The sequence below is a fragment of the Oryzias melastigma genome, linkage group LG2 (genome assembly GCF_002922805.2).
Source record: "Oryzias melastigma strain HK-1 linkage group LG2, ASM292280v2, whole genome shotgun sequence".
NCBI classification, from domain to species: Eukaryota; Metazoa; Chordata; class Actinopteri; order Beloniformes; family Adrianichthyidae; genus Oryzias; species Oryzias melastigma.
In genome coordinates, this window is record NC_050513.1 from 1,323,217 (window position 1) to 1,336,803 (window position 13,587).

General features: G+C 40.3%; 1 protein-coding gene across 1 annotated transcript; it reads left to right on the plus strand.

Annotated features, from left to right (window-relative positions):
* Window positions 1-331: 331 nt before the first annotated feature.
* LOC112159935 lies at window positions 332-5,366 on the plus strand (the record flags this gene model as incomplete). Its single annotated transcript, XM_024294197.2, is given in 1 exon segment — window positions 332-5,366. A coding segment is annotated over 1 exon segment (5,035 nt), but the record flags the coding sequence as incomplete, so codon positions are not given.
* Between the last annotated feature and the right edge of the window lie 8,221 nt (window positions 5,367-13,587).

Here is a 13,587-nt window from a genome sequence, read left to right on the forward strand (position 1 = left end):
AAGAAATGAAATGGCAAAAAAGTACAAAGGAAAAATTTATAGGGAAAGTAAGATAGAAACTTTAAAGCATATCATTCAAAATAAATATTCCAAAAATTCAAGTCACCGACAAAAAGTAAAGGCACTTAATAATAGACGTCAAAAGCTAAAATACACGGAAAATTTGAATTATCGAGAAATTTTAAAGTCAAAAGCAAAAACAAAATATGCTGAGGTAATGGATAAAGTTAAAACCAAAAGAAAAACAAAATATAGAGAAGATCCAGCTCACAAGGCAATGATGAAAGCTCTGAGCATTGACAAATATAAAAGCAATCCAACACACAGGGCCATGGCCAAAGCTCTGAGTACAGAGAAATACAGGAGAGATCCATCTCACAGGGCCATGGTCAAAGCTATGAGCACAGAGAAATACAGAAGAGATCCATCACACAGGGCAACGGTCAAAGCTATGAGCACAGAGAAATACAGAAGAGATCCATCACACAGGGCCACGGTCAAAGCTATGAGCACAGAGAAATACAGAAGAAATCCATCACATAGGTCCACGGTAAAAGCTCGTAGTATGGACAAATATAAACAAGATGCCACGCACAAAATTAGAGTTAACATTGCAATTAAAAAGAGATATTGGGAAAATCCAGTGTTCAGAAAGAGTGTCATATTTAATGTTAAATTGAAGAGGCAGCTGTTAAAAAAGAAGGCAGAGAGTTTTGAGGAAGTCATGAAGGACTTTCTAAGAAAGGTTGAACATGGTCCAGAGTTTGTTTGCTGTGTGTGCAACAGACTTCTTTTTCATCATCAGGTTTTGCTGTGTAGCAGGGAGACTTACAGCAAAACTGCAATGATGGGAGAGATTGCAGATCGATGCATTAGTGAGGCCTATCTGCACCGCTGCAACAGGGACTGTGAGAGTCCATGTTCGTTATTGGAGACGGCTAGGGGCGCTCTGTGGATTTGCCACAGCTGCGACTCCAAGTTAAAGAGAGGTCAGACCCCGCCAGAGTGGGTCGGTAATAAGTTGGGGGTTCATCCTGTCCCGCCTGAGTTGGCATGTTTGAATAGTTTAGAGCAGCATCTGATTGCCCTGCACATTCCATTTATGAAGATGCTTGCTTTGCCTAAAGGCGGGCAGAATGGAATCCATGGCCCAATCACGTGTGTTCCTGCCAACTTGGTGCAAACAACCAATGTGCTGCCTCGCTCTGACATGGAAGGATCTCTGTTGCGCGTGAAATTAAAACGTAAACTGACTTACAAAGGTCATTATGAGTATCAGTTTGTTAATACCATGCACATTAGGCGGGCCTTGCAGTATCTGAAGCAAAATAACCAATATTATAAAGACATAGAGTTTAACGAAGCTTGGCTCAATGACTTTTGTAAGGAACAATTGGAAGTAAATCAAAATGAAGTAGAAAACGAGGCGGACAAAAAAGAGGAAAAGGCCGATGGAGAAGATGAGCTTCTCCATGACAGACAGACTCACTGCATGTTCCAAGATTCTGCTCTGTTTCCAGTGGACATCGGCCAAGAAGTCCTGGATCAGTACTTTGAGGACATTTTGAATTTGGCCCCGGCAGAAGGGAATAATCCGGTCCGGCTATTATCCAATCGGGAAAATGAGGCTAAATGTTTCCCGGTTATCTTTCCCGATGGCAAAAATGTTTATCATGAAGTTCGGAAGCACAAATTAACTCTTTCACGTTATTTTAACAACAGGATCCTCCATGCTGACGGAAGGTTTGCGCAGAACGTTGAGTACATCTTTTTTGCCCAGTACATGTCGGAGGTGGAGAAGGTTGTGTGTAGTGTGTCTGTGGCTCTTCGCAAAGAGAAGACTGGACGTGCATCTGAAAGCGTAAGTGCCGATGCACGTTCCGAGAAATCTCTGAAGAAGCTGTTGGAAGTAGATCAGGGATATTGTTTCCTCCGGCCTATTCGAGGCACTCCGGCATTTTGGCAGGCCACACAGAAGGACTTGTTGGCATGTGTTCGTCAGCTGGGTCTTCCAGTGTGGTTTTGTTCCTTCTCGGCCGCCGACTTAAGATGGAAGAATCTCCTCGACACTGTGTTAAGACAGGAGGGGAGAACCCAAACAGCTGACCAGTTGGATTGGACGGACCGGTGTGATTTGTTGCGGAGGAACAGCGTCACGGCGGCACGCATGTTTGACTTCCGCTGGCATTGTTTCCTTAGGGAGGTTCTGCTGTCTCCCGCCAATCCGATCGGGAAAATTATTGATTATTTCTACAGGGTTGAGTTCCAGCAGCGTGGGTCCCCTCATGTTCATGTTTTGTTCTGGGTGGAGGGGGCTCCACAAATAGGGAAAGCGACGGTCGAGGAGGTCGCCGCATTCATTGATAGATACGTGACCTGCGAGATTCCTGTGGATGACGAGGTGTTGGCAGAGATTGTACTGTCTGTTCAGCAGCACTCCAGGAGCCACACAAAATCTTGCAAAAAAGGGGGGAAAGCATGTCGCTTCAACTTTCCCAGAACAGCATCCGGCCGAACATTTGTTATTGATGAAGAAAAGAAACAGAAATGTCCCAAATGTTCGGACCCAAATCAATTAGGCGCAACGGACGAAAAAGCAAAAGATCAATGCATCTGCTTTCAGATCATGATGAGGAAGCACGAAGCTGAGATGGCAGCAGAAGCATTGAACGAAATTACAAGAGAGGTCCTCGACGAGAAATCTAAATTTGACACCCTGGAGCAGATCTTCGAACATTTCCAAATTGACCAGGAAATATACGAAAGTCTGTTCAGGGCCTGTAGCAGGAAAAGAAAAGTCGTCTTAAAAAGAGATAAAAATGAAATCTGGATCAATCCGTACAACAAGTCCCTGCTAAAGTGTTGGAATGCAAACATGGACATTCAATACATCGTGGATGCTTATGCATGCGTCGTGTACATAATTTCGTACATTTCAAAAGACGAGCGCGAAATGGGTCTGTTGTTAAGGAACGCCCAAAAAGAAGCGGAAAAAGGAAACGCCAGTGCAAAAGAGTCACTGAAGAAATTAGGCACCGTGTACTTACATAATCGGGACGTGTCAGCTCAAGAAGCTGTTTATAGATTGGCCAACATGCATCTAAAAGAATGTTCCAGAAAAGTAGTGTTCATTCCAACCGGGGACAACATAGTTAGAATGAGCAAACCACTGGCTGTTCTGCAGGAGCAAGGCGAGTCAGGAAACCAGTGGATGCTCAACATCGTCGATAGGTACAAAAATAGGCCAATTAACGAAGAATTTGATGATATGTGCATCGCTACTTTTGCGTCGGAATATCGTTTACTGTCGAAAAATGAAAAATCTAAAAATGCGATAGAACTTAGGCATAATTGTGGCTTTATTGTTAGACGCACTCGAACAAAACCTGCAGTCGTCCGTTATGCGCGTTTCTCTGAAATGAAAAATCCAGAGCGGTTTCATTTGAGCATCCTTCAATTATTCCTCCCGTATCGCACGGACGACGACCTGAAACCGCAGGATTTCAAATTCTACCAGCAATTTTACGAAAAGGGTACGGTGCGTCTTAGAAGCGGCGAATACACTGTTGAAAGTGTCGTCGATCGGAACCGGGAGAAGTTCGAGCTTGAAGCTGATGCGTTAGAGCTGGCTCAGTTCGAACTGTCGGATACTGAGATTCTGGAAGCTGCATGGGACATGTTGGTCCCCGGAGCACAATTAGAGCAGAGAGAGTGTGCTCAGGAGCTGCAGGAGAGACAGTCCGAGGATAGAGAGGTCGGGGAAGATCAGGAGCCGGAGATTCCAGATCTGGATGTTCTCCGTGCTGAAGCTGCTCACCTTGAAAGGAATCCAGGTCTTAGTAGGGAGGAGGGGTTGTTGCTGATTAGCTCTCTGAATCAGCTGCAACTCTCCACCTTCTTTTATGTCAGAGAGTGGTGTCTGAAGAAAGTGGCTGGTCACAACCCAGATCCTCTGCACATGTTCGTTACAGGCGGTGCAGGGACTGGAAAGAGCCACTTGATCAGAGCAATCCAGTACGAGGCCACGAGGTTGCTGTCACCTCTGTGTCTCCAACCGGACTCCATCTCAGTTCTGCTCACCGCCCCCACTGGGATTGCTGCCTATAGTCTGAAGGCATCAACAATTCACACAACATTTGGAATCGGTAAAGATATCCGTCTGCCGTACTGTCCTCTGGGTGAGGACAAAGTTAATTCTATGCGCGTTAAATATCACGATTTACACATTTTGATTATTGATGAGATTTCCATGGTGGACCACAGACTATTGACTTACATCCACGGCAGACTACGACAAATTAAGCAAACAGGGGACTTTTCCCCTTTTGGGAAAGTTTCAATTATTGCTGTCGGCGATTTCTATCAGTTACCTCCCGTTAAAGGGAAACCACTTTATGCAGAAACATCTGATGTAAATTTGTGGTCCACGTTCTTCAAAGTGGTTGAACTGAAAGAGATTGTCCGACAGAAAGATCAAGCATTTGCACAGATGTTAAACAGAATTAGGACGCGTTCAAAAGAAACCAAATTGTTACCTGGTGATGTGCAAATGCTGAAGCAGCGTGAAACAGGCGAGGGCAGCACGGCTTTACACATTTTCCCCACAAATGCCCAAGTGTTTGCACACAACTTGGAGCAGCTACAAACAATTTGTGAAGATTATTTTGAGATTAGTGCAGAGGATTTCATTCCAAGTAAGGAAACAGGAAAACTGGAACTGATGAGTGGGCATCATAAAAAAGTCAAGAACAGCTGTTTGGAAGAGAAGCTGCTCTTGGGCGTGAACGCTCGTGTGATGTTGTGCAAAAATTTAGACATCACCGATGGATTGGTAAATGGAGCATGCGGCATAGTCACCCACATTGAATTTCATAAAGGTAGGGGTTTTCCAAAATGCATTTATGTTAAATTTGACGACGGGGAAATTGGAAAAATATCTCGGAGAACTTGTGCTAAAGCCGACTTGCCTGGTTCCACTGCTGTAGAGCCCGAGGAAGAGTGGGTTAATAATAAAGGGGGGATGAGGCGACAGTTCCCACTCAAACTGGCATGGGCATGTACTGTCCACAAGGTTCAAGGCCTGACTGTCGATGAGGCGGTAGTTTCGTTCAAGAAGATCTTTTCTGCTGGTCAGGTCTATGTTGCTGTTAGTCGGGTTCGGACGATTCAGGGATTAATTATTCGTGATTTTAAGGATAAGGCTATTTATTGTAATAAACATGCGAAGGCTGCTCTGGAGAAGATGCCCCCCCTCCTGACTGATGAAAGAAGATGTGATCCGTCTTCTTTCAATGTTTTTTTGCTGAATGTTCAGGGACTAACCAGACATGTCTCTTATCTGGCCCACTGCACACAGCAGCTGCAGCTTAACTCCATTGCTGTGACAGAGACATGGCTGACCCCTAATTCTGACCTAGACACTGTCCAAATTGACAGCTATAGTTTCCACAGCCGTCCACGAGGTCTATCATACAGTGGGACCAACCCAGCATTGGTTGGGCTGAGGAGTCAGCAACATGGTGGAGTTGGTATCTGTGTGGACGGAGGTGAGTATGAGATTTTAGAGAAGCCAGACCTTAATTTGGAGTGTCATTTACAGGAGTCTGGCTCTAGATTTAGTCATAGCAGTTGCTAACTTTGGATAAGCCCTGTATTTCATTGCAGTTTGTTAAGCTTGCCAAGGAGATCTTCAGTTTAAGATTTTGTAACATTTGTTGTTATGTTTGATTACATATACAATTTTAAATCACTATATCTAGAACATTTTAATAGCTATTGGTATGAAAGTTATTAAGTACATACATCAAAACAATCTATATAATCTATATGCATAATTTTGGGGCGGAAAATTGCCCTAGATGCCACATTTTCAGTTAGCATAGCCTGGTTCAAGATCTAAGGTAACTGTTACGCCCCATGTGGTCTAGGGGTGTGGGGCTTAACATAAAGGTAAATTAAATAAGTGTTTAACAAAAACACAACAAAACTCTCCATAAAAAGTTAACAAATTTATTTACATGAACAAAATAACTAAACATAATAACTAAAAGTGAAGCAAAAGGCTTCAGGGTGAACCAAGGCCAAAATAACAAACAAAATCCCAACTAACTCAACCCAGGGAGCTTACCTGTAAAAGAAACCGTAAAATAATGACAAACACTAACCTCCCTGGACTAACATAAACAGGAGAAAACATTTACTAAAGAAAATTGCAGTTCACCCCTACAGCTTCACCTAACTTAAACACCACTAAACACAGAACACAGAGTGGGACCTAACACAAAACACCAAAGAAACTACAAAATGTGCACAAATCAAAACAGGTGGAGAAGTTCACTGAGCTGCAGTGGAGACATGTTGCAGCCTAGCTCCCTTCTCATGGTCTGGAGGTCCAAACGGGGCTTTTGAAGGCTCCCCTCCTTCAGGTCCAACCAATGGGGAGCCACGCCTCCAGCACCACACCTGAAACAAATCAACAGAAAAACACACAAACAAAGATCCACAAAACACAAAGTCCCACTCTGACAAAAATTCACCCTACCAAAAAGAAAACAAAACCAAATACGGCCACAGCCGTAACAGTAACTAAGCTTTGTCATTATTATTATCTATAAACTGTTAACTATTCAATACATATTGGCAAATATGACACAGTATGCTGACAAACACTACATAGTATCGTTTGTCAGAAATATGCCAACATGATTTAATTTTCCCAGTATTTGACACTGCAGTAATTTTCCAAATAGTAAATAACTTTGTTGCACAAGATTGGGCAAAGAGTTGAGAATGATACAAACCTGACAAACATGTTTATTTACTGATATTTATACCATGGTCTGGGTGAATACTTGATTCTGATTGGCTGCTGGGTGTGCATTAAAAAGTGATAATGCACAGTAATAACGCACACCTAAAAAAGAAGTTCCGGTCACACAGACCAAACGTTCGATATCACTGCGCAGGCTTCTTTAAAACACATTTTTCCTTCATCGTCTGGACAAAACAAGCAGTAATGGATGAACTTTCTCTCTGAACTGATGCTTTATTGAACTTATTGTAGCGGCCAGCATTTATATTCCCCTCCTTTTGTAAGGTAAATTAATATTGACAAATTGGTTATTCTCCTTCTAATAAAACACCACTCGACATGAAAGGTGTAGTCTTCTGTTTCACCACAAGAGGGAGTTTCTCATTTTAGAGCAGCTCAGAAGAACGAACCTGCCGTGAAATGAAACACAGACAGAAGCTGAATATGTTCTAGCTGCTCACTGAAGGATTAACGTCAGAAAAAGAAGAAAAATATCCTAATTTGTCCGGGTCTTTCTTTCAAAACAGCGACACTTTACCGCTGCAGCTGAGGTCTGTAACGGCTTCCGGCTTCATGCCGTGTTCCATGTCAGCGTGACAACAAACCGCATCACGGATCAAATAGTCCGCTTTTTTGTGAAAAAATGAGCTAAACCAAAGAAATAACAAGAATAAAGTACTAAATATTGATTAAATGTTTATTTATTTTGTAAAGACCATGGTATAAGCGGGATAATACCCTCCGAAGAGTGCATTATGAGAAATTAACGCACTTCACGGAGGCAACCGTCCTCCGCTTCGCGTCGGACGGTTTAGGCCTCCGCGTCGTGCGTTAATTTCTCATAACGCACACTTCGTCGGGTATTATCCCTTACTTATATCATGGTCTGGGTGAATACTCGATTCTGATTGGCTGCTGGGTGTGCATTAAAAAGTGATAATGCACAGTAATAACGCACACCTAAAAAAGAAGTTCCGGTCACACAGACCAAACGTTCGATATCACTGCGCAGGCTTCTTTAAAACACATTTTTCCTTCATCGTCTGGACAAAACAACCAGTAATGGATGAACTTTCTCTCTGAACTGATGCTTTATTGAACTTATTGTAGCGACCAGCATTTATATCCCCCTCCTTTTGTAAGGTAAATTAATATTGACAAATTGGTTATTCTCCTTCTAATAAAACACCACTCGACATGAAAGGTGTAGTCTTCTGTTTCACCACAAGAGGGAGTTTCTCATTTTAGAGCAGCTCAGAAGAACGAACCTGCCGTGAAATGAAACACAGACAGAAGCTGAAAATGTTCTAGCTGCTCACTGAAGGATTAACGTCGGAAAAAGAAGAAAAATGTCCTAGTTTGTCCAAGTCTTTCTTTCAAAACAGCAACACTTTACCGCTGCAGCTGAGGTCTGTAACGGCTTCCGGCTTCATGCCGTGTTCCATGTCAGCGTGACAACAAACCGCATCACGGATCAAATAGTCCGCTTTTTGTGAAAAAATGAACTAAACCAAAGAAATAACAAGAATAAAGCACTAAATATTGATTAAATGTTTATTTATTTTGTAAATGACCATGGTATAAGTGGGATAATACCCTCCGAAGAGTGCATTATGAGAAAATAACGCACTTCACGGAGGCAACCGTCCTCCGCTTCGCGTCGGACGGTTTAGGCCTCCGCGTCGTGCGTATTATCCCTTACATAAACAATTCAAAGTAAGAATACCTTAAAAGCCATTTTCTTTCAGTGATTACAAAACATAACAGAACCCGAAAGGAGGAATGATGCCTAAGCGTTGGTTTCACCCAGTCTTACTGAAAGAGCCAAAATATAGAATGTGCTTTCCTCAAGTCTCAATATACAGCCATGTGATCCCAGATTAGTTATGCTGGCTTTGACAATAAAAAAAATAATAATTTGGAAGTTTTGAAAGTCTTACGTCGGGGTCACACTGGATGCGGAAGTGCCGTGAAGCGGCGCGGAGCAGAGTGTGCGCGGAGTCCGCTCCGCTCTCCAGGTCACACCAGACGCGAATTTTTCCGCGACGCTTGACAGCCACTTCTGCTAGAGCTATTGCTTTTTTTTTTGCCATCATGGGTAATAAGTCAATAACCAAGATATCACCCCGTGTTTCTGCTAAAAGGGGATGGTCTCTGCCCCGTTGACACAGACCCCGCCCTCCAACTCCACAGTCGGCCCACTTCATTGATCTGTTTGTGCGCGCGTGTGCGTGTCTGTTTTGTTGTGTGTCTGTGTGCACGCACGCGCTCCCAGGTGTTTCCGTTGGTAAATTAATAAACTAAAAATATTACCTGATGTTTCTTCCAAGAAGAACCGCTCCTCTGCCTCTCTCTCGTTCAAACGCAGCCCCATGCCCCGCTCCAGTGTGCCCCCACTGCATTGATCTGTCTGTGTATACCTGTCTGTTTTGTGTGAATCTGTGCTCGCGTAACATGTGTGCGTATGGTGATTGTGTTTATTTTATTTATAAAATAATTATATATATTTGTGTGTTAAAACACTGATCACATTTGTCAATCGCTGCATTTTATTGTGAAAAATTGGTTCTATTTTGAAAATAAACCAGTTTTTTTTTTTCATGTATTTTGATGCAACTTCCTGCCAGTATTGATGCGGAGCGCTCGCGGAAAAAAATAGACCAGATGCCGAAACGTTCCGCTGCACCGCGCGGACCCTCCGCGCCGCTCTGCACCTGGTCTGAACGACGTCATAGGTTAACATGGGCGCAGAATGGAATCGGACTCCGCGTCCAGTGTGACCCCGGCGTTAGTGATGTTTCTGTTTTTAATGCTTTTTAATAAGATAACCTGGGTTATAGAGATAGTAATTACTGTTAAAAACATTCTTATTGGGGAAAAGAAAATGGCAAACAACCTTAAAAATGACTCTTACGCCACTGATGCAGGAATCAATATCTAAGTCCCAAAATAATGAATCTAATCAGCTGGACTTTGAAAACAATGGGTACGTTTTTGTTTTTTTTTCACAACGAGGAAAGTGGACCCTTCTCCCCAGACGAAACCTACATGGTTGGATACACCAACAATGTATGGGGTAAGTGGAGGCTGCTGTGTCTGGCACAGCTGTCTGTGGAAGATATTGAAGATGTATATCTATTTGAATTCCTGATAATCAGATTTCTCACTGTAGACCCCAACATACAAAATGGCCAGAAGTGTGATAAGTGATTTTTGGTTTATGGGTTTTGTGCTGTCCTCACGGCACGTAACTTCATGCTGCTACACAGCCAGCGAACAAATACAAGTACTCCCAAGTGAATCAAAGTTCCTCCTTTAATTTTTCTTCCTCTTGAAAATTACTTATATAATTATTTGTAACTGAAATAAAACAGAAAAAAATGTGTTCAAAGACGTTAGCTTTCAAAAACAAAGTATGACAGGCCCATTGTTAACACAAAGCTTGTAAACGTCATTTAAGGTGCATAAAACACAGTTAAATCACATCCTAAGAACATTAACGTCGTATATTTTACTTAAAAAGACGGAAGAATCCCAACACTCGCGCGCACAGAGCCGACTCAGCACGAACATGGCCGCATCTCCCGTGAAAATGTGATGATTAAACATAAGACTGCACGGTGAGAACACTCACTCTGACTTAAATTTAAAAACGAAACTTAACTGAAATGACAGATGTCTCACTCTGGCAATTTATCCAAAACGAAATGTAAAGCAGGGTTTACTTTAAAACAAATGCTATTTTCATAACTTAACTAAAGCCATTACAGGTTTAGACAGGCAAAGTGGAGAATTGAACTCCATTTTAATCCTTTCCAAATTTATAATAAAGGGTAACCTTACTAACTGTAACATAAAATGTATTTTATTAACGTCCTATCAAACTGTTTTCATTTTCCTCTCATAGATTATTCACAAATCAAAATATAAATTGATGATATCCTTTTGATGAGAAGATACCTGGTTCAAGGCCCGCTCAGAACAAAGTCTTTAACAATGATCATAAATGGTTAATATTTAAGTTTTAAAAAAATAAATAAGTATTTGTTGGTACATATTCCAGGCCGTTATGTTTCTGTTCAGGACGGTGGTGTTGTGGATGGTGATGGGGTATTTGTATTGGCAACTTTTATTGTGATTGAAATTTTTTTTTTTTTCCTTTTTACCAATTTTAATTAATATTTTTTGTTGTAGTTGCAAGGCTTTTGTTAGCTTGTATTTGTTTAAATGAAAAATATGTTAATACATTGTTGAAAATAGGATTACAGTATTTGGTATTTATTTTTTTAAATTTAATGTGAATGCATAAATGTTTATTCATATAAAACACAGAAAAAAGTCATTTTTAGTATTAACAATTTATTTTGTGCATCATTTTATATTATTTTTGGTAATAAATTAATTAAAGCAACAACACAGTCTAAAGAGGTGACTTGGAGCCTAAGGGTTTTCTGTTTTTAGTGAGCCGAGTCAGAGAAGACGGTTTTCTAAGGAAAGCCAGAATTCCCTTTAATAAAGAGCAGAGGAGACCCTGCTGGTGTTGTTACTATGGTTACATTCCTTTATAAACAGGGTAAAATATTTAGTCAGTTTGGTAGAACATTTCATTCTCTTGCATTTTCATTCAGAGATTGATTAACACACCTAACATTTTTTTATATGAATAAATGTATGCACACATTCAGGAGATCGACTGACATTTTAGCAGTTCCACAATGATTTCACTGCTCTGTTTATTTGATGAAATGTGGTATTTTAAATATATCACTTGTTCTTTCTAAACCCATCTTCCAAACAGTATTAGCTTTACACATTTTAATCACAAAATGTTAATGTGACAAAATTGTGTTTTGATTATTTATGAAAGATACAGATTTTAAAAATAAAAGTTTGATTGCTACATATGACTTAACATACTGATGACTTTTTTTCTACCATGGAGATCCAATTTTGTTGTCTAGCCAACAGATGTCACTAGCTTTAAATGTGTCAAATGCTTCACAACACTGAACCATTTCAATACAATTTGGTTCATTTCAGTTCAGTGGTTAAGAAAGCTTTGGCTTCTCCATCTCTATATGGGTTGTTGTTGGCACAGCAGGTAAAAATTAGTGCCATTATTAAGTCACATATTTTCAGCTTTCAAAATAAAAGCTGCCGATAAAAAATGTTAGCAGTGGCCATGCGTATTAACATATTTCAGATATTAAGTGTACATAGTTTCTTTCATATGTTCAGCAGCCGTTAACAATTGCTCTGATCCTTTTAATTTATTTTCCTGCAGATCGGACATGGTTATGAGCAAACACTAGAAAACATGTTAGCAGTAATTAGTTTTACTGTTTAACTGTCAGGGGTGGTGGTGTAAGACCCAAATGCAGGAGACAAGACTTGCTGGCAGAAACAAACATTTACTAAATAAACTTAAACACGACAAAACCAAGAGAAACAGACCAGTGAGATGACAGAACAGATGACCTGTCAAATGAGGACTGAAGACCAGACACTTAAATAGGCTGAGGACAATTAACTAAATGAAGACAGCTGTGGATGATTTGACCTGAACATGGGGAGACTGACAGGGAGCCCCTCAGTTTGATGGCTGAAACCAGCCCATTTTTAAAAAATAGACATTTTGCCTAAGGTAATTTGTAATCAAAAGCTCAATGTAACTTTTTTCTATAGCATAAAAAAACATAACCATAATGCACTGGTTCCTGCAATGTTATTTGATGCATGGATAATACTTCACAATTAAAGTCTTTAGCAGGTATTTAGTTTAAACTCAACATAAATACCTTTACTTGTTACATGAAATATATATATATATATATATATATATATATATATATATATATATATATATACAGTATGTCACAAAAGTGAGTACACCCATCACATCTCAGCAAACATTTAGATATATTTTTCATGAGACAGCACTGCATAAATGACTCTGATAAAATGAACAGTAGTCAGTGTAAAGTTAGTATAGCAGTGTAAATTTATTGTCCCCTCAAAATAAATAAAAAACATACCCAATCATAGCTGAACTCCTGGCAACAGAGGTGAAATTAATAAAAGTAAATAAACAAATATATATATATATATATATATATATATATATATATATATATATGCAGTATGTCACAAAAGTGAGTACACCCCTCACATCTCAGCAAACAGTTATATCTTTTCATAGGACAACACTGCATAAATGATGCTTTCACATACTGAACAGTGGTCAGTCTCAAGTTAGTATAGCAGTGTCAATTCATTGTCCTCTCAAAATAAATAAAAATACAGCCAATAATAGCTAAGTTATATGGTGAAGAGTTAGAACTGGTCAGTAGTTTTCAATATTTGGGAATCATTTTTGATACTAGACTGACATGGAATGCGCATGTTAATAAGATAGTGAACAGATGCAAAAGAGTTATAAATATGAGGTGCTTAAGAGGTTATGAGTGGGGAGCTAGTGCCCAGGCATTAAAACAAATATATAATGCGATGGTGAGATCGGTTATGGAATATGGATGCACTGTATACAGTTCAGCATCTAAGACATTGTTAAAAAAGGTAGAGACAATACAAAACCAGGCTTTGAGAGTATGTTGTGTGGCAATCAGGTCTACACCAGTAGCAGCGGTACAAGTGGAAATGGGAGAACTGCCAATACAACTCAGATTTAAGCAGTTGTCATTAAATTACTGGGCGAGTATACAAGGATGCGAGGCTGAAGAACATCCTGTCAAAAGAGCACTTAGCCCATGCTGGGA